Source organism: Bos grunniens, chromosome 8 (genome assembly GCF_055505025.1).
Source record: "Bos grunniens cultivar Pamir isolate PY7600 chromosome 8, Bosgru_T2T1.0, whole genome shotgun sequence".
NCBI lineage: Eukaryota > Metazoa > Chordata > Mammalia > Artiodactyla > Bovidae > Bos > Bos grunniens.
The window spans coordinates 43,524,502-43,549,736 of record NC_141172.1 but is presented as its reverse complement, the minus strand read 5'-3'; the positions used below and the strand labels follow the sequence as shown (position 1 = coordinate 43,549,736).

General features: G+C 39.0%; 1 protein-coding gene across 5 annotated transcripts in view; it reads right to left on the bottom strand.

Annotated features, from left to right (window-relative positions):
- PIP5K1B (phosphatidylinositol-4-phosphate 5-kinase type 1 beta) overlaps positions 1-25,235 on the bottom strand; it is a 345,687-nt gene that overhangs the window by 210,834 nt on the left and 109,618 nt on the right. For all 5 annotated transcript variants that reach the window (XM_086415454.1, XM_086415457.1, XM_086415456.1 and 2 more), the window contains 2 exons: positions 9,249-9,333; positions 5,076-5,144 (listed from right to left, as the gene is read on the bottom strand). In XM_086415454.1, the coding sequence (XP_086271580.1) occupies positions 5,076-5,144 (69 nt within the window). In that variant the 5' untranslated portion in view covers positions 9,249-9,333. The remainder of the gene's footprint in view (positions 1-5,075; positions 5,145-9,248; positions 9,334-25,235) is intronic.

The window sequence follows — 25,235 nt, the reverse complement described above, 5'->3', positions numbered from 1 at the left end:
GTACGGATATAGGAAGAAGGGACCGGGCCTTATATGCATTTCTTTTACATCTTTCTCTCCTATCTCACCTCCTTACCCAAACAGTGCAGAGATTGCAAACTGGCCCCCATGTGAGGACAAGATACAATTGATACAGTTTGTTGCTTTTTTCAAAGTGGTTTTCTTTGTTTTGTTTTGGGGGGGCTTTTTTTTTTTTTTTTTGGTAGAAACAGAAAGTTTGCTTTATTTAGGAGACTAGCACCTGGGGAAACAGTGGATTCCTGTCCAGAAACCAGCTGCGAAATTCTGCCAGACCATGAAGGTTTTTTTTTTGTTGTTTTTTTTTTTTTAATTTTATTTTAAATGAAGGTTTTTAAAGGGAAAATCATTCAGGGAAAGGGTCAGAGTCTTTGTTATCTTCCACCGTGTACAGACTTCCTGAGTGTAATTTTGAATAATTTTGAATCAGTTGCCAATCTTTCAACAATTAGGAGTTTTACATCAGAATCCACATTCTTTATTTCGTGAAAAATCAGTTATCTGGCAACCCTGGGTAAGGCCTCACACAAAGGTTTATTAGCTAGTGCTTAAGGCCATCTGTCCCCTTTATAAAAGGAATGTATTCTCTTGTTTACCACGTTCTCTCTGCTTGTTTTATTCCCTTATTATCTACCTGGCCCCTGAGGCCTGTGCATTTACAATTCTTGCAGAAGATACCGAATAAATGAACTGAGAACAGAAACACCACACTCCTTAATAAAGCCAGGCAGCTCTTAATATCTGTTTTCATGGGCAACATGTTTAAGCAGCTAAAATCAAAATTCTTATCTCAGTCATTAGCTAAAGATATTAACCTTCCCAACTGATTTTAACTATTCTTCCTGGGCTTGCCAGGAACTGATAATGGATTAGAGAAATGGTCAACCGTAGGAACAAAAAGCAGTCAGCCTAAATAGTCACATGAAAATAATTGAGACTCAGAGAGCATACCCGTGTTCCATGAACTCTGAGTGTTCCCTAAAAACACGTGGACATCACAGCACTTATGATGCTGAGTGTTGCTGGCAGCTGCCCAATGAATCTTGATACAGAAAACCTAAACCCTCTCATTAACTCTAACCCTACATCGATTTCTCCTCTTTTGAACCTTTGTTACAGACTACTGTGTTTTAAAATTGTTTTCATGTCTTGGTGCTCCCACCCTTATAAACTCTTTTGATATTCTTCTCACACCTAGCACCCAAGATAAGGGTGTTCTTAACCTGGACTGGTGTCAGTCACAGGCAAAATCCAATGGGTCATTTAAAAGAGCATACCCCATGGTCAAGGTTTCAAGACTGGGAAAGAAATTTAATTTTAAGGTATTTATAAAAAGGGCAATAGTTATGAAATGTATAGTGGGTTTGATGACACCAATCTAGTCTGCTATTACTCCCAGCTTTCTGTCATCTGCACATTTGCAGAGTATAAATTCGATGTCTTCATGAAGGTCACGGGTAAAAATATGAAGCTACACAGGGACAGCTTATGCCTCTTGTCGGTAAAGACTAAGTGAATAAGGAATAAAACTTCTACTCTTTGGGAACATTAGTCTAACAAGGTACAACCTACTAATTATAATACTTTATCCATAGTTTTCCACCTTGTCTGAAAGGATGCAACAAGAATATGCCAGCTATCTTTAAATCAAGATTCATTAAACTAGAGAATTCTCCTTATCTGCAACCAATTTAATGATTCTTTCATAACAGGAAGTGCAGTTAATTTAACATAAACTCCATCTTTATGAACCTCTGCAGCTTTGTAAAAGACACGTGTTTCTTCTCTAAATGTACATAACTATACTAATCCATGCTCAAATTACGCTGAGGAACAGTTTCACGTCTGGTCTCCAAAATGGTTTCCCTCATTTTTGAAACCAGGGATGGTATTTGCTCATCTCCTGACTTTCGGTAAGTCTTCCAGTCTCCTAATTTTTCAAAGTTCACTCAGTGGTTTCCCTATTCTAGCTTCAAGTTCTTTTATCTGGGAAATGGTTTAACTGGGCCTAGAGACAAACACATCTCCGGCAGCTAATGTAACTCCTGCTATCAACTCTTCTAAGTCCACCATTAACACCTCGAGTTTAAAGACCTTTTGCTTAATGGAGAAGAACTGAATTGAATAGTTTAGCTGAGCCATTACCTGTCAGCAAAGCAACACTTTTTCTCTATGTGATCCCTTCTTCTTGCTTTGTATATCAACAGCATATTAACTGAGGGCTATAGTTCTAGGCATTGTGTTGTGCTGTGGTGCTTTTCTTATAAAAAGGCTAAACACCTCTTCTCTTGTTAATCTTCCTTTTAAAATCAGAGATCATTAAAAAGTTATGTCATCACACATGAAAATACATCATTGTTTTTGTCCTCAAGTTTCCTACAATGTGATTTTTAGTTTTTATAACCTTCCCAATATGCTGCGCCAAATTTCTTGTTAGAGACATTCATCATAGAATCATACCTATAATATTATTGAAAACCTACTTTACTACTTCTTGGGCTAGACACATTTAGCAGACTCCAAGATCGCTTGGTCACATTCCTTCTATCACTTGCGCATCACTAGAGAGCTCCTGTAAAGCAGAACAGAGTCAAGAATCACAGTGCATCTTGATGCTGACTGAGAAAACTGCCTGAAAGTGATCAAGCAATGTCAAGCTCGCAGTTTGACCATCTCTGTGTTGGTCTCACGTTTGACCGAATTTACAGAGTCTTGGGTATATCAGGTAGGATTTCATTTTCTACCTGTGCTTAAAAATAAATAATAATGTATTGCTGTCTCTGTTCAGATTTACAAATTTTATAAGCTACAACATGACATGTGAGAGCTTGTGAATATTTACCCTACTCTTTGGAGAAGGCAATGGCACCCCACTCCAGTACTCTTGCCTGGAAAATCCCATGGACAGAGGAGCCTGGTAGACTGCAGTCCATGGGGTCGCCAGGAGTCGGACACGACTGAGCAACTTCACTTTGACTTTTCACTTTCATGCATTGGAGAAGGAAATGGCAACCCACTCCAGTGTTCTTGCCTGGAGAATCCCAGAGACAGGGGAGCCTGGTGGGCTGCCGTCTCTGGGGTCGCACAGAGTCGGACACGACTGAAGCGACTTAGCAGTAGCAGTCCCCATACACATCACCACTTTGGGTGGCAGGCACTCTGTTGATACGTCTAGGTTTGGCTGAGTAGAAAAGTCAGAAGAAAAGATATGCCAGGAAAAAGCACATATTATTCCACATGAAAATGGAACAGGAAATATATCATGTTAGTTCCATGACCTGAGTCTATGGGTAGATCACATGGCTCATGTACTTTATGACAGAACTTCCTGCTAGCTATCCATTACAGAGCAAAATGCAAAAGGAAATGTTAAGGTATAATAAACCTACGATACACAAACCATCTACTCCCAAGAGAGAAGGAGAGCAAGGTCTTTTAAAAGGTAAAATGTATAGCCAATTTAAAATCAGGAACAGTGGTGCTTGGGGACGTATATTACCCAGTAATGCTTCTGAACATCAGCTTGGTTGCCAGGAACCAAGAATTTATTGAAGTCAAAGAGTAGTCAGGCAAGGAATGTTGGGAAGTGTGGAAAGAGATTTTTGTGAAATGGGCTGAAGACATGTAATCTGAGAGGCTTAGTAAGGGGTGTGATGAAATTTCATGTTAAAAATCTTTTTTAAGGGTGGAAAATGTTTAAAATTTTGGTGATAAGTAGCAAGTCAATTAAAAGATTCTTACGGTAGACACAGAACATTTCACACACATAGGACCTTCTTCTTAGGAAGGGTTTTCAAGTAACTCCCTTCTGTTGATATTCTATCACAGTAACTGTGGTGGGCAGAAAAATGTCCCCCACCGCCACCCTGAGATGTCCACATCCAAATTCTTGGGATCTGTGGATATACTACATTACATGACAACAAGGACTAAGGGCAGTGAGGAAATTAAGGTTCCTAATCAGATGACTTTAAAATAAAGGGAGTATTCTGGATTATCCAGGGGGACTCAATATAATCACAGGCATCCTTTACAGCAGTGGTTCCGAACCTTTTTGGTACCAGGTACTGGCTTTGTGCAAGCAATTTTCTCGAAGAACTGGGTGGGTGAGGGGGTCATTTCAGGATAACTCAAGCAAAGCAGCTGCCTTGGTGGCTTAGTCGATAAAAGAATCCACTTGCAATGCAAGAGACTGCCTGCAATATAGGAGTCCCGGGTTTGATCCTTAGGTCAGGAAGTTCCCCTGGAGAGGGACATGGCAACCCACACCAGTATTCTTGCCTGGAAAATCCCTTGGACAGAAGAGCCTGGCAGGCTACAGTTCATAGGGTCACAAAGAGTCGGATGGCATGACTGAGTGAGCAAACTACCATCAAGAGCATTATATTTATCGTGCACTTCATTTCTATTATTATTACATTAGTTCTACCTCAGATCATCAGGCGTTAGATCCCGCAAGTTAGGGACTTTTGATTTAAAGTATCAGAACTGGAACTTTCCTGGCAGTCCAGAGGTTAAGACTTATCTTCTAATGCAGGGGGTGCAGGTTCAATCCATACTCAGAGAGCTAGGATCCCATACGCCTTGGCAGCTCCCCCAAAAGCAAAACATAAAATAGAAGCAATGTTGTAACAAATTCAATGAAGACTTTTAAAAAGTGTCAGAATGATAGGGCCTGATAAAGACTCAATTGGCCTTTCCTGGCTGCGAAGGAAATCATGACTCGGAGAACACCAGCAACCTCAAGCAGCTGGAAACGACAAGAAAATGAATTCTTCCCTGGAGCCTCCAGAAAGGAAGGCAGTCCTGTGGACACCTGGCTCTCGACCCAGTGAGACCTATGTCAGACTGGTGACCTACAGAACTGTAAGATAATACATTTATGTTGTTGAAGCCGCTAACTTTCTGGTCATTTGTTACAGAAACAGGAAGCTAAGGCAGTAACTTCCATACAAATGCTTTGGAGGAAGCAAAGACTTATGGCAATATTAGCATTCTAAGCAATAAAACAGTTCCTCTTTCTGAGCTGAAAAAGAGAAAACAACACACTCATTCACCTTTTTATAGGTTTTCTCTTCGTTTTGCTTCCCAGGTGCTGTGTCTCCATTCTCAGCAGCAGACGACATCTGTAAGAAAGAAGTGGACCTATTTGAATTCAGAAGTTCTACACTGAAATACAATAGGCTAATAATATTGTTACCTAGAGAATCTGTTTCGGTTAATTACATTTTTGTTGTTACGGCTGTGGTCTCTAAAAAAGGAAGAAATTTCTTAAAATACTAAGAAAAAAAATTCTGTGTTCCCCAATCTTTCCAAAATAACACTTTACTTATAAATCATTTTGGTAGCATACTTTACTCCATATGCTCTAAGAAAGGTGCCATGGAAGTCCAAGCCCAGATTATGTGTATAAGTTTCTTTCTACAAACTCTTAAACCCTTTTCTTCTGGTTATTATATGTCTCCTGTAAAAATATCTGGAAAGTACCAAAAAAATATGAATCACACCAAAACAATTACTCAGTTCTACTGCCCTTGGGCAACTCTACTACTCACGTTTTGGTATATTTGTTTCCCCCTTTTGTTCCATGTACTTTCATATGAAAAATATGATACCATCTTAATCGAGCATTTCTCACTGAACATTTATGTAATGAGCATTTTCCCATTTGAATATAAAAACCTCATTGTAAGAATAATTTTTACTAGTTGCAAGAGACACCACTGTGTGAACATGCTGTGCTGCTGCTAAGTCGCTTCAGTTGTGTCCAACTCTGTGCGACCCCATAGACGGCAGCCCACCAGGCTCCGCTGTCCCCGGGATTCTCCAGGCAAGAACACTGGAGCAGGTTGCCATTTCCTTAACATAAATGTGTGTTAATACTTTAGTTAACAATGCCAATATTGAAGAACAGTTGATGTGGTTCAGGGGTTTTGTTTCTACAAATAATGTAATAGTAATGATTTTGTGCTTCTATCTTTGTCCAACTTCAATGTTTTATTGAACTAGTTTCCTAGAATTACTAGGTCATTAAAAAAATTGAAAGCTCTTATCACATATTGCTAAATTTCTTTCCTAGAAGAATACACCCATTCACACTATCAGCAGTGAGTGGGAGCTGGTTTCATTACACGCTTAGCAACGACCACTTTCACTTTTCACCTTCACGTATTGGAGAAGGAAATGGCAACCCACTCCAGTGTTCTTGCCTGGAGAATCCCAGGGATGGGGGAGCCTGGTGGGCTGCCGTCTATGGGGTCGCACAGAGTCGGACACGACTGAAGTGACTTAGCATAGCATAGCATAGCATCATCATTTTAACTATCTTTGCTAATTTGACAGGTAAAAGAAAGTACCTCCTGATTTTAATTTGCCTCTTTGAAAATTGTTAGTGAAGGTTAACATTGTTTATATGTCTTTTTTTTTTTTAAGCTCTCTGTATTTCTCCTTTCAGCTTTTCTATTATTTTGTTCACTAATCTATTGGTGTTTAGTGTCTTAGGTACTGATTTTTTACCTATTATGGTCAGTAATATTAGTGGTTTCCTTATTGGTTTTTAATGTATTAAGGTTATTAAGCTGTTTACAGCATATTATTAGTATCTTCCATGCTCCTTTCTTTTAATTTGGTTTATAATTACAACATGGAGAAGTTTTATATTTTTATACTTAAAACTATTGACTATCTTTGTGATTTATTCCAATGCTTTTATATAAAAACTTTTTCATTGTGAGGTATCAGATATTTAAACATGTGTTCCTCTAATCTTTTAATAATAAGATTTTTGTATATTCTAATTCATCTGACTTCTTAAAGTTAGTTACTTATGTGGTAAATAAGGGTAAGGACATAATCAGGGAGCCATGATATTTAAGGGCCACATCTTAAATTGCAATGAAGAGCATTCTATACACCATGGAGGAGAAACTTCTGACTTTCTCACAAGCCTCTGAAGCACATTTTAAATCCTGGGCTTTTAATAAACAGTGTGGGTGAAGCCTAAGAACCTGCCAGCCATTTCGCTATACTGGAACAAAATGACTGCCATGAGCTGGATGTGACTAAAAACCATCCAAGAAAATGGAAGAATGGGCCATGGCAAGCCAATCTCACCAGACCTATGACTGCCTACCAATCCAAGCATTCTCTTAGATAAACTTTCAGTTCCATTTAATCTGTCCATATTAGAATATAAAGTTTTCAAGGACAGATGTTTCATACACTACTGCTTCCCACTCTCTATGTGCTTAATTTATTAAACGAATAATTGACTTTTCTAGTCTCTTCATTGGAGAAGGCAATGGCACCCCACTCCAGTACTCTTGCCTGGAAAATCCCATGAACGGAGGAGCCTGGAAGGCTGCAGTCCATGGGGTCACTAAGAGTTGGACATGACTGAGCGACTTCACTTTCACTTTTCACTTTCATGCATTGGAGAAGGAAATGGCAACCCACTCCAGTGTTCTTGCCTGGAGAATCCCAGGGACGGGGGAGCCTGGTGGGCTGCCATCTATGGGGTCGCACAGAGTCAGACACGACTGAAGCGACTTAGCAGCAGAATTCGAATATCTGATATGTTTTATAATATCAGGCTCAGGGTAAAAACCAAACCCGATCCTGTATCATCCCTCTTGAAAGCTCAAATTACATAATCACTTTAAGAATAAACAGGGAGTAATCAAATATTTGATCCCAATTTTTATATTAGGGTATGTTAGTGTAATTTAGTACACACTACTACTAATAAGTAAGAGTAGGATTTTCTTTAATCTTCAACTGTTTAATAGAGCCCAGAGAATGAAGATCTCCGTAAAGAATGCCATTTCAGTAATTTCACTTTATCTAAGCCTTTGTAGCTATTAAAACTGAAAAACTTCAAGAGTATAGTTGAAGGGGCTTGAAAATACAACCTTAATGAGGGGTTGACAAATGACATAAATGAAGGACAGATAATTAGATGGTTTTTAGTATTTTGTAAACAATTCCCTTTAGGCAGCACAAAAGAGATAATAATGTTAAAGGGAGGCCATGAGATATCACCTGGGTTCAAAGGTTTTTTGTTTTCCCCCCTGTTCCTGCTGCTGCTACGTCACTTCACTCGTGTCCGACTCTGTGCGACCCCACAGACGGCAGCCCACCAGGCTCCTCCGTCCCTGGGACTCTCCAGGCAAGAACACTGGAGTGGGTTGCCATTTCTTTCTCCAGTGCATGAAAGTGAAAAGTGAAAGTGAAGTCCCTCAGTCGTGTCCGACCCTCAGCGACCCCATGGACTGCAGCCTTCCAGGTTCCTCTGTCCATGGGATTTTCCAGGCAAGAGTACTGGAGTGGGGTGCCATTGCCTTCTCCGTTTCCCCCTGTAGGATGATGTTTAACAAAGCCCACGTGGACCTATTCACCAGGATATCCATGTAGGAGAGGCAAATGAGATGCTTGGGGATGCCCTGGTTAACTGTAAATGGCTATTAAAATGGTCACAGTGATAATTACTGGAGCTTCCCAGGTGTCTCAGTGGTAAAAGAATCCACCTGCCAAGACTCAGGAGAAGTGGGTTCAATCCCTAGGTTGGGAAGATCCCCTAGAGGAGGGCATGGCAACCCATTTCAGTATTCTTGCCTGGAGAATCCCATGGACAGAGGAGCCTGGTGGGCTATAGTCCTAGGGTTGCAAAGAGTCGGACACAACTGAAGCGACTTAGCATGCATGTGATAATTACTGTCTAGACTTGCAACATTCTGCACTAGTTAAGGTACATCACATATAATAACTATGGAAGCCAAGGTAAGTATGGATTAAAAATAGTTTTTAAAAACTTTATAATCATATATATTTTTACATATGTGTACAAGGAAGGAGGAAAGACATTCACAGAAGTACTGGTAAGTATCTATAGATGATGAGATTGTGAATGCTTTGTGTTTTCATGTTAATTTTTTGCTATATTCTCCAAGTATTCTGCAGTAAGCACTGCTATATTTAAAAGTAATGAAAACATTAACACTTGTCAGATATTTAACCACGCACAGTAATTAACAGCAGAGACCACATCTCCTGGGTTCTGACCCTTTCAGCATAACAACATCCACAAAATTTCCTCTTCCTATTTGCTTATTTTCTGTTTTTAATCTGATAATGTCAACGTTAAAGGCCATGAACTAGATACATGATTTACAGTATTTTTAAACACAATGAATCCACTGGAAATAATTAAAATATAGACTGTACTTCCTTACCTTTGTAAATGAAATGGCCAGTCATCTGTAGTTGGTTGTGCTGAGTGGCCTATTCATTGTTGAGCCTGTTTCCCTTCCCAGGTTTCTGTTAAAATAGAAATCACTGGTCATTATTTATTCATACCTCTCTTTCAGCTCCCAGAAAGGTTAAGAGATGGCCACAGGGTTATATATATACACACACACTGTAGTCAGCAAGGGGCTTCCCTGGTGACTCAGACGGTAAAGAAGCCTCCTGCAATGCGGGAGACCTGGGTTTGAACCCTGGGTTGGTAAGATCCCTGGAGAAGTGAAAGGCTACCCACTCCAGTATTCCTGCCTGGAGAATTCCATGGACAGAAGAGCCTGGCAGGCTACGTGGGACCCCGAAGAGTCGGACATGACTGAGCAACTTTTCACTCACTCACTCAAAATTAAAACAAAGGAAGCAATGTGTGCATAAATAAAGGGAAGATAAAGGTGAGGAACAAGGTGGTGCCAGCAGTATGGGCTGTACAAAGAATGTGCACTACGTAATCCTGTATAGTCATTGAATACCCTGGTCAGTCTCCAGTGGACTCTGAGATTCCTAGTGGTCATAGCAGAGGAAGACATAATCAGTTTCATAAATGCCCAATGCTCATAAGATAAAAACAAGTCAGTTGCTCAAATGAACCACACTGGGGATTGAGGCTGGAGTGAACATTTCTCCTGTGGAATAAAGAGACCCCATATGACGTGTGGATAATTTTTCACTATTATCCCTGTGATAAGTCATGTGATTTTCATCAGGGTTGTTTCAATAATACAACTTCAAAGGATAGTTCAACAAACCTTTTCTCTTGCTATGTTTTTATACAAAAGAGATACTTGCTCATGGTAACCAATTTTAAAAATAGAGTTTCAAATAAAAATGGGCTTCCCTGGTGGCTCAGATGGTGAAGCATCCACCTGCCATGCAGGAGACCTGAGTTCAATCCCTGGGTCAAGAGGATCCCCTGGAGAAGGGAATGGCAACTCACTCCAGGACAGAGGAGCCTGGTGGGCTGCAGTCCATGGGGTCACAGAGAGTCAGACAGGACTGAGCACCTCACACACAGAAAGTAAAAGTGAATAAGATTCCACCAGTGTCTCTCCAATGAGTTAATCAATGGGAACAGTTTGTTGACTATCCTCCCCAAATCTTCCCTGTCCTATACATACACACACAGACACTTATTTCAGCCATTTACTTTTATTGGCATTTTAAATATATTTCTTCAAGTCTATATTACATATTTATCGCATTTACAAATAACTGCATTGTTTCCACAAAATGGATGTACCATCATTGAAGCAAACACTCCCTTATGGGAAAACATTCAGACTGTTTCCAGGATGGGCTACTGTAGCCAAAGAAGGAATAAACAAACTTACATAAACACCTTTAATGTTCTAGTGCTTTTATTTCTGTGGGAAAGAATTCTGGCAATCAATCCCAACTTGATAAGTGCATTAAGTATTTGAAGGGTCTTTGTTACATTCCTTTGTATAAAAAGGGTGAAGCAAATCAGTTCGATGATGCATGAGTATCTGCTTATTGACATACTTATCAGCACTGGATGTTTGCCATGTTTAAAATGTTTGCCAATTTGATGGGCAGAGAATGACACCTCAGTCATTTTTTTTTTTTTAATTTTATTTTATTTAACTTTACAATGTTGGGCCACAGGTATACATGTATTCCCCATCCTGAACCCGCCTCCCTCCTCCCTCCCCATACCATCCCTCTGGGTCGTCCCAGTGCACCAGCCCCAAGCATCCAGTATCATGCATCAAACCTGGACTGGCGACTCATTTCATATATGATATTATACATATTTCAATGCCATTCTCCCAAATCATCCCACCCTCTCCCTCTCCCACAGACTCCAAAAGACTGTTCTACACATCAGCGTCTCTTTTGCTGTCTCGTATACAGGGTTATCATTACCATCTTTCTAAATTCCATATATATGCGTTAGTATACTGTATTGGTGTTTTTCTTTCTGGCTTACTTCACTCTGTATAATAGGTTCTAGTTTCATCCACCTCATTAGAACTGATTCAAATGTATTCTTTTTAATGGCTGAGTAATACTCCATTGTGTATATGTACCACTGATTTCTTATCCATTCATCTGCTGATGGACATCTAGGTTGCTTCCATGTCCTGGCTATTATAAACAGTGCTGCGATGAACACTGGGGTACACGTGTCTCTTTCCCTTCTGGTTTCCTCAGTGTGTATGCCCAGCGGTGGGATTGCTGGATCATAAGGCAGTTCTATTTCCAGTTTTTTAAGGAATCTCCACACTGTTCTCCACAGTGGCTGTACTAGTTTGCATTCCCACCAACAGTGTAAGAGGGTTCCCTTTTCTCCACACCCTCTCCAGCATTTATTGCTTGTAGACTTTTGGATCTCAGCCATTCTGACTGGCGTGAAATGGTACCTCATAGTGGTTTTGATTTGCATTTCTCTAATAATGAGTGATGTTGAGCATCTTTTCATGTGTTTGTTAGCCATCTGTATGTCTTCTTTGGAGAATGTCTATTTAGTTCTTTGGCCCATTTTTTTGATTGGGTCATTCATTTTTCTGGAATTGAGCTGTAGGAGTTGCTTGTATATTTTTGAGATTAGTTGTTTGTCTGTTGCTTCATTTGCTATTATTTTCTCCCATTCTGAAGACTGTCTTTTCACCTTGCTTATAGTTTCCTTTGTTGTGCAGAAGCTTTTAAGTTTAATTAGGCCCCATTTGTTTATTTTTGCTTTTATTTCCAATATTCTGGGAGGTGGGTCATAGAGGATCCTGCTGTGATGTATGTCGGAGAGTGTTTTGCCTATGTTCTCCTCTATGAGTTTTATAGCTTCTGGTCTTACGTTTAGATCTTGAATCCATTTTGAGTTTATTTTTGTGTATGGTGTTAGAAAGTGCTCTAGTTTCATTCTTTTACAAGTGGTTGACCAGTTTTCCCAGCACCACTTGTTAAAGAGATTGTCTTGAATCCATTGTATATTCTTGCCTCCTTTGTCAAAGATAAGGTGTCCATATGTGCGTGGATTTATCTCTGGGATTTCTATTTTGTTCCATTGATCTATATTTCTGTCTTTGTGCCAGTACCATAGTGTCTTGATGACTGTGGCCTTGTAGTAGAGCCTGAAGTCAGGCAGGTTGATTCCTCCAGTTCCATTCTTCTTTCTCAAGACAGCTTTGGCTATTCGAGGTTTTTTGTATTTCCATACAAATTGTGAAATTATTTGTTCTAGCTCTGTGAAGAATACCATTGGTAGCTTGATAGGGATTGCATTGAATCTATAAATTGCTTTGGGTAGTATACTCATTTTCACTATATTGATTCTTCCAATCCATGAACATGGTATATTTCTCCATCTATTAGTGTCCTCTTTGATTTTTTCACCAGTGTTTTATAGTTTTCTATATATAGGTCATTTCTTTAGGTAGATATATTCCTAAGTATTTTGTTCTTTTTGTTGCAATGGTGAATGGAATTGTTTCCTTGTCTATTTTCTCATTATTAGTGTATAGGAATGCAAGGGATTTCTGTGTTGATTTTATATCCTGCAACTTTACTATATTCATTGATTAGCTCTAGTAATTTTCTGGTGGAGTCTTTAGGGTTTTCTATGTAGAGGATCATGTCATCTGCAAACAGTGAGAGTTTTACTTCTTCTTTTCCAATTTGGATTCCTTTTATTTCTTTTTCTGCTCTGATTGCTGTGGCCAAAACTTCCAAAACTATGTTGAATAGTAATGGTGAAAGTGGGCACCCTTGTCTTGTTCCTGACTTTAGAGGAAATGCTTTCAATTTTTCACCATTGAGGATAATGTTTGCTGTCGGTTTGTCATATACAGCTTTTATTATGTTGAGGTATGTTCCTCCTATTCCTGCTTTCTGGAGAGTTTTTATCATAAATGGATGTTGAATTTGTCAAAGGCTTTCTCTGCATCTATTGAGATAATCATATGGTTTTTATTTTTCAATTTGTTAATGTGGTATATTACACTGATTGATTTGCGGATATTGAAGAATCTTTGCATCCCTGGGATAAAGCTCACTTGGTCATCATGGTGTATGATCTTTTTAATGTGTTGTTGGATTCTGATTGCTAGAATTTTGTTAAGGATTTTTGCATCTATGTTCATCAGTGATATTGGCCTGTAGTTTTCTTTTTTTGTGGCATCTTTGTCAGGTTTTGGTATTAGGGTGATGGTGGCCTCATAGAATGAGTTTGGAAGTTTACCTTCCTGTGCAATTTTCTGGAAGAGTTTGAGTAGGATAGGTGTTAGCTCTTCTCTAAATTTTTGGTAGAATTTAGCTGTGAAGCCGTCTGGACCTGGGCTTTTGTTTGCTGGAAGATTTCTGATTACAGTTTCAATCTCCGTGCTTGTGATGGGTCTGTTAAGATTTTCTATTTCTTTCTTGTCCAGTTTTGGAAAGTTGCACTTTTCTAAGAATTTGTCCATTTCTTCCACATTGTCCATTTTATTGCCATATAATTGCTGATAGTAGTCTCTTATGATCCTTTGTATTTCTGTGTTGTTGGTTGTGATCTCTCCATTTTCATTTCTAATTTTATTGATTTGATTTTTCTCCCTTTGTTTCTTGATGAGTCTGGCTAATGGTTTGTCAATTTTATTTATCCTTTCAAAGAACCAGCTTTTGGCTTTGTTGATTTGGTGCTAGTGGTAAGGAATCTGCCTGCCAATGCAGGAGACATAAGAGACATGGGTTCGATCCCTGGCTTGGGAAGATCCCCTGGAGGAGGGGATGGCAACTTACTCCAGTATTCATGCCTGGAGAATCCCATGGACAGAGGAGTCTGGTGGGCTGCAGTCCATAGGGTTGCAAAGAGTCAGACATGACTAAGGTGATTTAGTACACACACCACTAACAAGGCCTATTCTCTTCACAGGTTTACTGATGATTTCCATTTTCAGTTCACGTCCTTTGCTTATCTTTATACCGTGCTTTTATACTTTTCTTTTATAATCTGTAAGATCTCCTGGTATATTAAACATTAACTCTGTCTCATGAGCTGCAGGTGTTGTTCATCTTTTGTTTCTGTTTATGGTGTCTTGTCAGGTAGACATTTTAAATATTTACATAGTAAAATCTACTCATTTTTCCTATATGGACTATGGATTTACTGTCTTACTTGAGAGAGGTTTCCAAGTCTGGTGTTATACTACATGTATAACATGTATTCTCCTATATTTTCATTAAACATCTTTACAGTTCATTTTTAACATTTGATCCTCACTTCAAATGGAATCTAACTAACCTCATCTTCTTCCAGATGGGTAGCTAATTTGCCCAGCATCCTTTACTTTATAACCTATCTTCTCACTGGAAAGACATGCCTCCTTTAGCAAATATTAAGTTTTCCTATATACTTTAATATATTTCTGGACTCTCTGAGTCAAAGGCTTTTTGACATTTCTAAGCTAACATGTTGTCTTAAATGCAGTAATAAGACAGCATGCTTGTGATATCTGCTGCTACAAGTTCCCATACTATTTTTCTTCCAAGTTTATATTTTTATATGGACTTTAAAATCACATTGCTTGACGTGAAAACATGCCCACGCCATTCACTCCCTATCAACTTGGCATTCTGACCAGAGTTATATTAAATTTATATACTAATTTTGGAAGCACTAATATTTTAGGAATTTTTTTTAAATTTTATTTTATTTTTAAACTTTACATAATTGTATTAGTTTTGCCAAATATCAAAATGAATCCATCACAGGTATACATGTGCTCCCCATCCTGAACCCTCCTCCCGAATTTTTAAGTTTTCTTATTCAAAAACATGGTCCAGTTCTGTCTTCAAATGTTATTTTATATCTTTTACTACATCCATATTTTTGTATTTGTCTTACATCTTACTAAATTCATCCCCAGATATTTTAGCTTGTCACGCTTTTAAATAGGGTGACAATTTAAATTTTTCTATTTGTATTTCTAACCAGTTATTAATTCACAGAAAGAAAATGATTGGGTTTCATCTATTATCTTTCACCTAGTCATTTTACCAAATCCTCTTACAGAATTTTAAAAGATTTTAAGTAGAGTCTCATAAAAAAAAAAAAAAAAAGATTTTAAGTAGAGTCTCAGTTTCATCACGTGCAATATTTACACATCTTATTTCTATTTCTTTTCTTATTGCATTCACTGTACTTCTTTAAGAAAACACTGAATAATAGTGGTTAACAGCAGTAGTGCTTGATATTTATAATATAACCCTGCAGTAGTCACTGTCCTCCATAATGTTTTTGTTTGCTTGGTAGCATGGTAGCTTCCTTCTGCTATATTCCCCTTTACTTTACTTTTTATTAGGAATGTCTACTGAATTACATCAAGTGCATGTTCAACATCAGTTGAAATAGTCGTTATCTTTTATTCTGCTATGACATATAAAACATTGAGAAATTTCACAATGAAAAATTATATATTTCTAGAAAAACTCTAACTTGGATTTGATTTGCTACTATTTTAAAAAGGATATTTTTATAATTGAAATTGAATGGTTTTTCTTCCATCTTTATCAGGTTTTGTTAATAAAAAATGAATACTTTCATAAAATTGAAAGGCTTTCTATGTGCACTCAGTTTTTTGGATTATTCATTTCTTGAAATTTATAACCTTTCTTTGAACCAAATTTCTATAATTTATATTCTGTTGGAAAAATAATCAATTTCCTTTAGATTGTAAAATTTATTGTCATATAGTTAAACATAATATTGTTATTGAATTCTTTTAATGTCTTCTTCTTTATTCCTGATAGAGTGTATGTGTGTGAATGTATTTAAAAATATAGATGTATTATATATTGTATATATATGTCATGAATATGTATTTTTTAGTCAGACTTCTCTTTTCTATTGTTTGTTTTTTGTGGCCACTTCCATTAATTTAAAATTTTACTATTAATAATATCTTCTTCAGGCTTTGTAAGAATTTCTTAGATACACTGCTTAGTTTATTTTCACTCTTTTAAAAAATCATATTAAAGTCACTTAGGCTAAAAGTATTCTTGAATATAAGAATGTGGTCCACTGGAGAAGGGAATGGCAAACCACTTCAGTATTCTTGCCTTCAGAACCCCATGAACAGTATGAAAAGGCAAAATGATAGGATACTGAAAGAGGAACTCCCCAGGTCAGTAGGTGCCCAATATGCTACTGGAGATCAGTGGAGAAATAACTCCAGAAAGAATGAAGGGATGGAGCCAAAGCAAAAACAATACCCAGGTGTGGATGTGACCGGTGATAGAAGCAAGGTCCGATGTTGTAAAGAGCAATATTGCATAGGAACCTGGAATGTCAGGTCCGTGAATCAAGGCAAATTAGAAGTGGTCAAACAAGAGATGGCAAGAGTGAATGTCGACATTCTAGGAATCAGCGAACTGAAATGGACTGGAATGGGTGAATTTAACTCAGATGACCATTATATCTACTACTGTGGGCAGGAATCCCTCAGAAGAAATGGAGTAGCCATCATGGTCAACAAGAGAGTCCGAAATGCAGTACTTGGATGCAATCTCAAAAACGACAGAATGATCTCTGTTCGTTTCCAAGGCAAACCATTCAATATCACAGTAATCCAAGTCCATGCCCCAACCAGTAACGCTGAAGAAGCTGAAGTTGAACGGTTCTATGAAGACCTACAAGACCTTTTAGAACTAACATCCAAAAAAGATGTCCTTTTCATTATAGGGGACTGGAATGCAAAAGTAGGAAGTCAAGAAACACCTGGAGTAACAGGCAAATTTGGCCTTGGAATACGGAATGAACCAGGGCAAAGACTAATAGAGTTTGGCCAAGAAAATGCACTGATCATAACACCCTCTTCCAGCAACACAAGAGAAGACTCTATACATGGACATCACCAGATGGTCAACACTGAAATCAGATTGATTATATTCTTTGCAGCCAAAAATGGAGAAGCTCTATACAGTCAGCAAAAACAAGACCAGGAGCTGACTGTGGCTCAGACCATGAACTCCTTATTGCCAAATTCAGACTTAAATTGAAGAAAGTAGGGAAAACCACTAGACCATTCAGGTATGACCTAAATCAAATCCCTTATGATTATACAGTGGAAGTGAGAAATAGATTTAAGGGACTCGATCAGATAGAGTGCCTGATGAACTATGGAATGAGGTTCGTGACATTGTACAGGAGACAGGGATCAAGACCATCCCCATGGAAAAGAAATGCAAAAAAGCAAAATGGCTGTCTAGGGAGGCCTTACAAATAGCTGTGAAAAGAAGAGAAGCAAAAAGCAAAGGAGAAAAGGAAAGATATAAACATCTGAATGCAGAGTTCCAAAGAATAGCAAGAAGAGATAAGAAAGCCTTCCTCAGCGATCAATGCAAAAAAAAAAAAAAAAAACAGAGGAAAACAACAGAATGGGAAAGACTAGAGATCTCTTCAAGAAAATCAGAGATACCAAGGGAACATGTCATGCAAAGATGGGCTCGATAAAGGACAGAAATGGTATGGACCTAACAGAAGCAGAAGATATTAAGAGGTGGCAAGAATACACAGAAGAACTGTACAAAAAAGATCTTCACGACCCAGATAATCACAATGGTGTGATCACTGACCTAGAGCCAGACATCTTGGAATGTGAAGTCAAGTGGGCCTTAGAAAGCATCACTACAAACAAAGCTAGTGGAGGGGATGGAATTCCAGTTGAGCTATTTCAAATCCTGAAAGATGATGCTGTGAAAGTGCTGCACTCAATATGCCAGCAAATTTGGAAAACTCAGCAGTGGCCACAGGACTGGAAAAGGTCCGTTTTCATTCCAATCCCAAAGAAAGGCAATGCCAAAGAATGCTCAAACTACAGCACAATTGCACTCATCTCACATGCTAGTAAAGTAATGCTCAAAATTCTCCAAGCCAGGCTTCAGCAGTATGTGAACTGTGAACTTCCTGATGTTCAAGTTGGTTTTAGAAAAGGCAGAGGAACCAGAGATCAAATTGCCAACATCCGCTGGATCATGGAAAAAGCAAGAGAGTTCCAGAAAAACATCATTTCTGCTTTATTGACTACGCGAAAGCCTTTGACTGTGCGGATCACAATAAACTGTGGAAAATTCTGAAAGAGATGGGAATACCAGACCACCTGATCTGCCTCTTGAGAAATCTGTATGCAGGTCAGGAAGCAACAGTTAGAACTGGACATGGAACAACAGACTGGTTCCAAATAGGAAAAGGAGTACGTCAAGGCTGTATATTATCACCCTGCCTATTTAACTTATATGCAGAGTACATCATGAGAAACGCTGGACTGGAAGAAACACAAGCTGGAATCAAGATTGCTAGGAGAAATATCAGTAACCTCAGATATGCAGATGACACCACCTCTATGGCAGAAAGTGAAGAGGACCTAAAAAGCCTCTTGATGAAAGTGAAAGTGGAGAGTGAAAAAGTTGGCTTAAAGCTCAATATTCAGAAAACAAAGATCATGGCATCCGGTCCCATCACTTCATGGGAAATAGATGGGGAAACAGTGGAAACAGTGTCAGACTTTATTTTTGGGGGCTCCAAAATCACTGCAGATGGTGAGGGCAGCCATGAAATTAAAAGACGCTTACTCCTTGGAAGGAAAGTTATGACTATCCTAGATAGCATTTTCAAAAGCAGAGACATTACTTTGCCAACAAAGATCCGTCTAGTGAAGGCTATGGTTTTCCAGTGGTCACGTATGGATGTTAGAATTGGATTGTGAAGAAGGCTGAGCGCTAAAGAATTGATGCTTTTGAACTGTGATGGACAAGACTCTTGAGAGTCCCTTGGACTGCAAGGAGATCCAACCAGTCCATTCTGAAGGCGATCAGCCCTGGGATTTCTTTGGAGGGAATGATGCTAAAGCTGAAACTCCAGTACTTTGGCCACCTCATGCAAAGAGTTGACTCATTGGAAAAGACTCTGATGCTGGGAGGGATCGGGGGCATGAGGAGAAGGGGACGACAGAGGATGAGATGGCTGGATGGCACCACTGACTCGATGGATATGAGTTTGAGTGAACTCCGGGAGTTGGTGATGGACAGGGAGGCCTGGCGTGCTGCGATTCATGGGGTCGCAAAGAGTCGGACACAACTGAGCAACTGAACTGAACATAAATTGATGAAGTCTTCTGTTTAGTTTATTTCCAAATAAATTTGTCATTTTTAATTTGATTTTGATTTAATTTGGTTTGATTTTCAACTTGATCTAGGAATCATCTGTAAGAGGGTTCCTTAGTGCTAAGCATTTATATTTTCATTATTAATACTATTATTTCATTCGTTGCCACATTCTTGCTTACTGCTGGGATCAAAATATGGAATGAATAAAAGCTAGCCCTGGCCCCCCAAAATATGCTTTTTCCTATGGCCATTGAATAACTTTTTGAAAATGTTCCAAAGACACAAGAGAAAAGCGTGCATTTTCTGCATATAGGGTAGAAAAACACATCATCTTATAATACTGTCTACTTTATCAAATTATGAAAAAATATATTAAAATTCTCTGATATGGTTATATATTCTCATATATTTTTACTTCTTTTTTGTGCCTTAAGATGTCTAAAACTATGCTGGCCAGTGTACAAAGGATACGTGAATAATACTGTCCTTGTTGAACTCCACTCTTTCTGTAAAGTTATCTTTTTTTCTTATTTAATATTTTTGGTCTTGGGTTTCATCTTAGTTGACAGTAATAGCCTCATCTGCTTTCTTTTATTTCTACATGGTACGTATCTCCTCTTCCATTTCTTTAACTTCAGCTTTTTTATTTGTCATTTGGTTTCAACTCTGTTCCTGACATATAGCTTAAAACTAGATTTGGGGGGAGGGGGTGGTGTTAAACTAAGAGTTTTCACATGATGATGATTATATCTGCAAAGACTATTTTCAAATAAGGTCAGTGTTCACAGGTACTGGAGGTTAGGACTTCAACATCTGTTTTTTGATCCCTAAAAACATCTTGCACCCCAATCTCTGTCCCAGTACCTGCTTCCAGAGAGTCCAGCCCATGACATTTCTTCCTCATCCCTAAGATAAGATACATGAAAAAACTTGACTCTCTCAATGATTGCTCCATTTTGAACTATCTCCTCTTTGTTGAGACAGCTCTTCTTAATGAACAGTTTATAGTTCATGGGCACATTATTATCATTTATTTAGACTTTGACCTTAAGTTTTACAACATTTGTTGCTCATCATTGTTTCTTTGGCTCTTCATCTCCTGCTATCTGCACACCCGTGTTCTGATTCAATTTTCATTCAGTTGGAACACTTCTCAAATAATTACTCAGAAGTGGCACGTGGACAGTCCACTCTGTGTCACTCCATGTCCAGAAATGTCTTTCCTTTGTCTTCATTTGTAACTAGATCTCTTGGATTCTTAACTCCCAGCCCTTTTCCTTCATGTCTCTGTTGATATGATCCTGCCATCTTCCTGGCTTACAGATGAGTAGTTTTGATGCTAGTCTGATGCTCCTGTCCTAATAACTTATTGGTTTTCTGTGTCTAGAAACCTATGAGAGTTTTCTCTTTCAACATATAGTTCAAAACTTCCATAAGGACAGATATTTCTTTTTCTGTCAGTCCTGCCCAGTGAAGGGAAATCATCTGTGACTTAACTCATGAATAATATGTAGGCTATCTAGTTGATGAATGAATGGACTCATATCCTTCAGGCAGTGCTCTATGAAAATTGTTTGTCATAACCAACCTTTTGATAAGAATTGGACAGGTGAGCACTCAAAATTATAGTCCCTGGAAAGAGCTTGGAATGCAGAAATTCTAATGGCCAAGCAAGGGCATAGTCGTAAGACTCACGTCTCCCTAGGAGATATGTTACTGTGTAATCTGACACAAGACTTACAGTTAGAATTTATTTTCTTAAACTATTTCTGACATAAAACAGAGCCAACTTATGGTGTCACATGATCCAATGAAGATACCAATTCAGCTAACAATTATACACGCCATGCTGCTGCTGCTGCTACTGCTAAGTCGCTTCAGTTGTGTCCGACTCTGTGTGACCCCATAGATGGCAGCCCACGGCTTCCCTGTCCCTGGGATTCTCCAGGCAAGAACACTGGAGTGGGTTGCCATTTCCTTCTCCAATGCATGAAAGTGAAAAGTCAAAGTGAAGTCGCTCAGTCGTGTCTGACTCTAACAACCCCATGGACTGCAGCCTATTTTTTTAACTAGTTGATGACTTATCTATCCTTTCTGGTATTTTGGTATCTGGGTCCTGTTAGTGTAAGAAATAAATAATTTACACTATTTCAGAGTCTTCTACAATTCTATGCTTTCAGTCATTTTGAGTCACATCAGCAGAGAGACAGACGTGGGGACAGGCACAACACAACACGACATGTGCTTTGCTAGGGTTCTTGGACAAAGAAATGCCTGAGTCAGCCTGCAGGGACCAGGGAAAATTTCACTTATGAGAAACACTGAAACTGAGCAGTTTTGGGGGGACACAAGGCTGGGAAGTAGAGGGTGAGGAAGACACCAGTTGCCATGGTGGCTTAAAGAAAGCCCCAGTAGCATGAAGCATATTTAACACATTTTCCTGGATGTTCTCAAGGATCTTGAATCTTGCATTTTAAGAATATACCCAGGAGCAGGCTTAGGATGTTACTTAAAGGGTTACAAACATCCGGATTGCTCACTTCACCTATGATCACAAGTCCCTGTTCAATCCTTTGCCTGCATAAAAATACATTTGTAAAAATGTATATGGATTCATGAAAACTTCGAAAGTCATTCTTAGGAAAATGTCAGCCTTGTAAATAGTTTGCTCGGGAGGTAATGAGTATTACCCAGGCACTTAAGAAGAGGTTTGACAGTCTTTTAATGTGGTTTCGGCAACAAACAATAACAGAACAGACAGGAAAAATCAAAAGCTTAAAAATGTGACAGGTTATTTTCCAAGGCTTAAATATAAGAAACAAAAACACACCAAACTGAAAACAATCCTTGATGTATTTTCCAAAGTACATCAAGGATTGATCAGGAAAAAAAGTTTTGTTATATTAAGAAATCAGACGCTCATATCTATGGGGTCACACAGAGTCAGACACGACTGAAGCAACTTAGCAGCAGCAGCAGCAGCAGCAACAGCAGAATATTTGCATAAACTCTCAACAAAATGCAGAAGATCAGCATGTTAAGTATTTGCGCAATGGAGACCACCTATTCACACATATGTTCAGACATATGATATGTTACACATTTGTAAGCTCAGAAGCCATAAAAATAGAATCTTGGTGCTCTTATAGTCAGTATGAGGCGCCCCTATTCCTACTGATGAAAATAATTTAAATGAGGTTGCATTTCATGTATCTAATATTTATATAACCAAGCTGCTGCCAAAACTGATTCCAAATGATGGCACTTGCTCGCTATCAATCCAAATGGAGACCAACCAAAACAAATTGCAGAGCTCTTATAGTCTCTCATAAAACACATTCATCCACTCTCAGGGTGGCTCTTACGAAGTGAATACAGAGAATAGCTATAAATGGCATCGACAAAAGGCTCGGCATAAAACAAACCACTTGTAATTCATTTTCCCAACAAAGGTGCTCAAAGAATTCATACGTCTTTTCTAACCAAGCCTTCGCTGCAAACATTAGATGGAAGAAAGTAGCCCATGGAAACGACTGTGAAGGATGTGTTGGTTCCAGACCAGTATAACTCACAGCCTTTCAGTAAAACATTGCATAGTCCTCTCCTGCCCCGATTTTCATGTTAAATACACAAAGACCTACTGTGTGTTTGTGTGTAGCATAAGAGGGTGGGGGGAAGAGCAGAAGGTCAGGGATTTCCCTGGCGGTCCAATGGTTAAGATTCTGCCCTCCCAGTGCAGGGGGCCTGCTTCGATCCTTGGTCAGGAAACTAGATCCTGCATGCACAACTAAGAGCTCACCTGCCACAGCCAAGGCTTGGTACAGCCAAACAAACAGACAAAAAGGCTGAGAGTCAGGAGAGCAAATTCATATATGGTCATGACACTTACACTTCCAAAAAGCCTCCATGAAGCCTTTATAATCATTGCTACTTTTGTCTCTTCCCAGAAATATCTGGAATAATCAGTAAGAATTTCACATAGTTGAACTTTCTACCTCTGCATAATGCTTAAATTTTTTCTTTCCTAGTTTTTACTAAACATCTAATATTGGGTAGATTTCACAATAGTATATTCTCACTGCACTGTAAATTTTATTTTTTTATTTACTAGATTATGTTTTCTGTCCACATTTTATTGCTAAGCTATTTTTCCTCTCCTCCCAGGAATATATGCCTCAGAAATTAATCAGTTATTACAGTAATAATAATTGTGTGAACCAAATGTGAACAAAAGCATTGGCGATTGGTAGAAAAATGTTTGGACTCAGAAGCAGCCCAAAAAAAATAACCAAAATCGACTGGGTTCTGCTCCTGCTGCAAAGTGCATGGCATTTCTGGGTTTATTTCATCATTTTTTTAGAGAAAACCAGAGACACAAAGGATAGCTAGTAGTTTACCCCAAAGCACTTTCTTTTTACCAGTGTTTCGGTGCGGTGTGTCTAGGGGAAGTCTGAAAGGACAAAAAGACTCCACAAAAAGATAGGACCCTAAAAGAAACACACTGCTCAAAGGGATGACGAATGCTCCGAATAGTAAAAAGAGACTGAGCAGGAGAAAAATTCTGTCCAACAAAAAATTTCCTAGAGTTCTAGGCGGCTGCTGCTGCTGCTGTTGCTGCTGCTAAGTCGCTTCAGTCAAGTCCGACTCTGTGCGACCCCATAGATGGCAGCCCACCATACACCTTAATAAATCAACAAGTAATGAAAGAAGTTTCAAACAAGGCACAAATATAAAAATCAAGACAGAGGGAAAACTGGTGAGATGACCACTTATGACATTTACCTAAACATTGATTCCAGAACTTCTATGGAAAGTACTTGGAGGGAAACAACAAGGAATAATATGGTCCCTGTTGTCACAGTGCTTAAAAAAGAGGCCAAAACAAAAGCACAGGAATAATGGGCAAGTCTTTAACAGGATTAGGAGCTAATACCCCATACTTGGCTTTGCCTCTAACAAGTATTCAATTATCACAGTCAGAAGGCTTACATGGAATGTTCTAAAAAATGCAATTAAAAATTAAAGACCAAAACATAAAAACCTAACCCCCAAACCAAAGTCCATGAGATCATAAATCAGCTGTTAATCCCTAAATATTAAATTTCCCAAGTTCTAACATGTACTCAGTTACGTACAGTTTTGAGACATCCTGACAGGGAGCTGTTTTCAATAAACCAACTGTTTAACTGGAGAGTCAAGACCAAAGGAGTTGGTTCAGGGAAGAGCAGGTGACAGGGTCTAAAGTAAGCAGTCCTTGCAAATGCAGGAGCTGGCAGGTGACTAGGGCTGGCACATACGGGAAAACTACCAGTGAGAGAAGACGACCATCCTGACCTAATAGTGGGCAATCAAGCTGAAGCCAATGGTTAGCCCCAGGCTAGATGGCCTTGGGAGCCCACCACAGATACGACAAATCAGATATGAACACCTGTTGAAGGCTTTTGAGTGGGAGGCCAGTAAGATTAATAATAATAATAATATTGCTTAAGAGGAGACAGGATGGAATGGGAAGGGAAGACAGGATTGAAAGAGTGAACGGAGCAGCTGCCACAATGGTCATGGTGGTGAGAACCTAGAAGATGAGGGTTGAGCTGGAGACTGAACAGATGGAGCCCTGTGTGGTGCTGACAACAAAAATATGGTCAGAACACAGGCGTTGCCAGGGTCTGTGGGAGTATGAGGGCCAGTCAGGGTGACGGAGTTTTTGAGCCTCACTAACTGTGGCCAGTTCATGGGAGCTCTAAGAGCAGCTGTCTCCCTGCTTGTGGTACCCTCCCCACCTCCATCCCAGCCTTGGAATGAACCAAGGGGGCACGCTGAGCCCA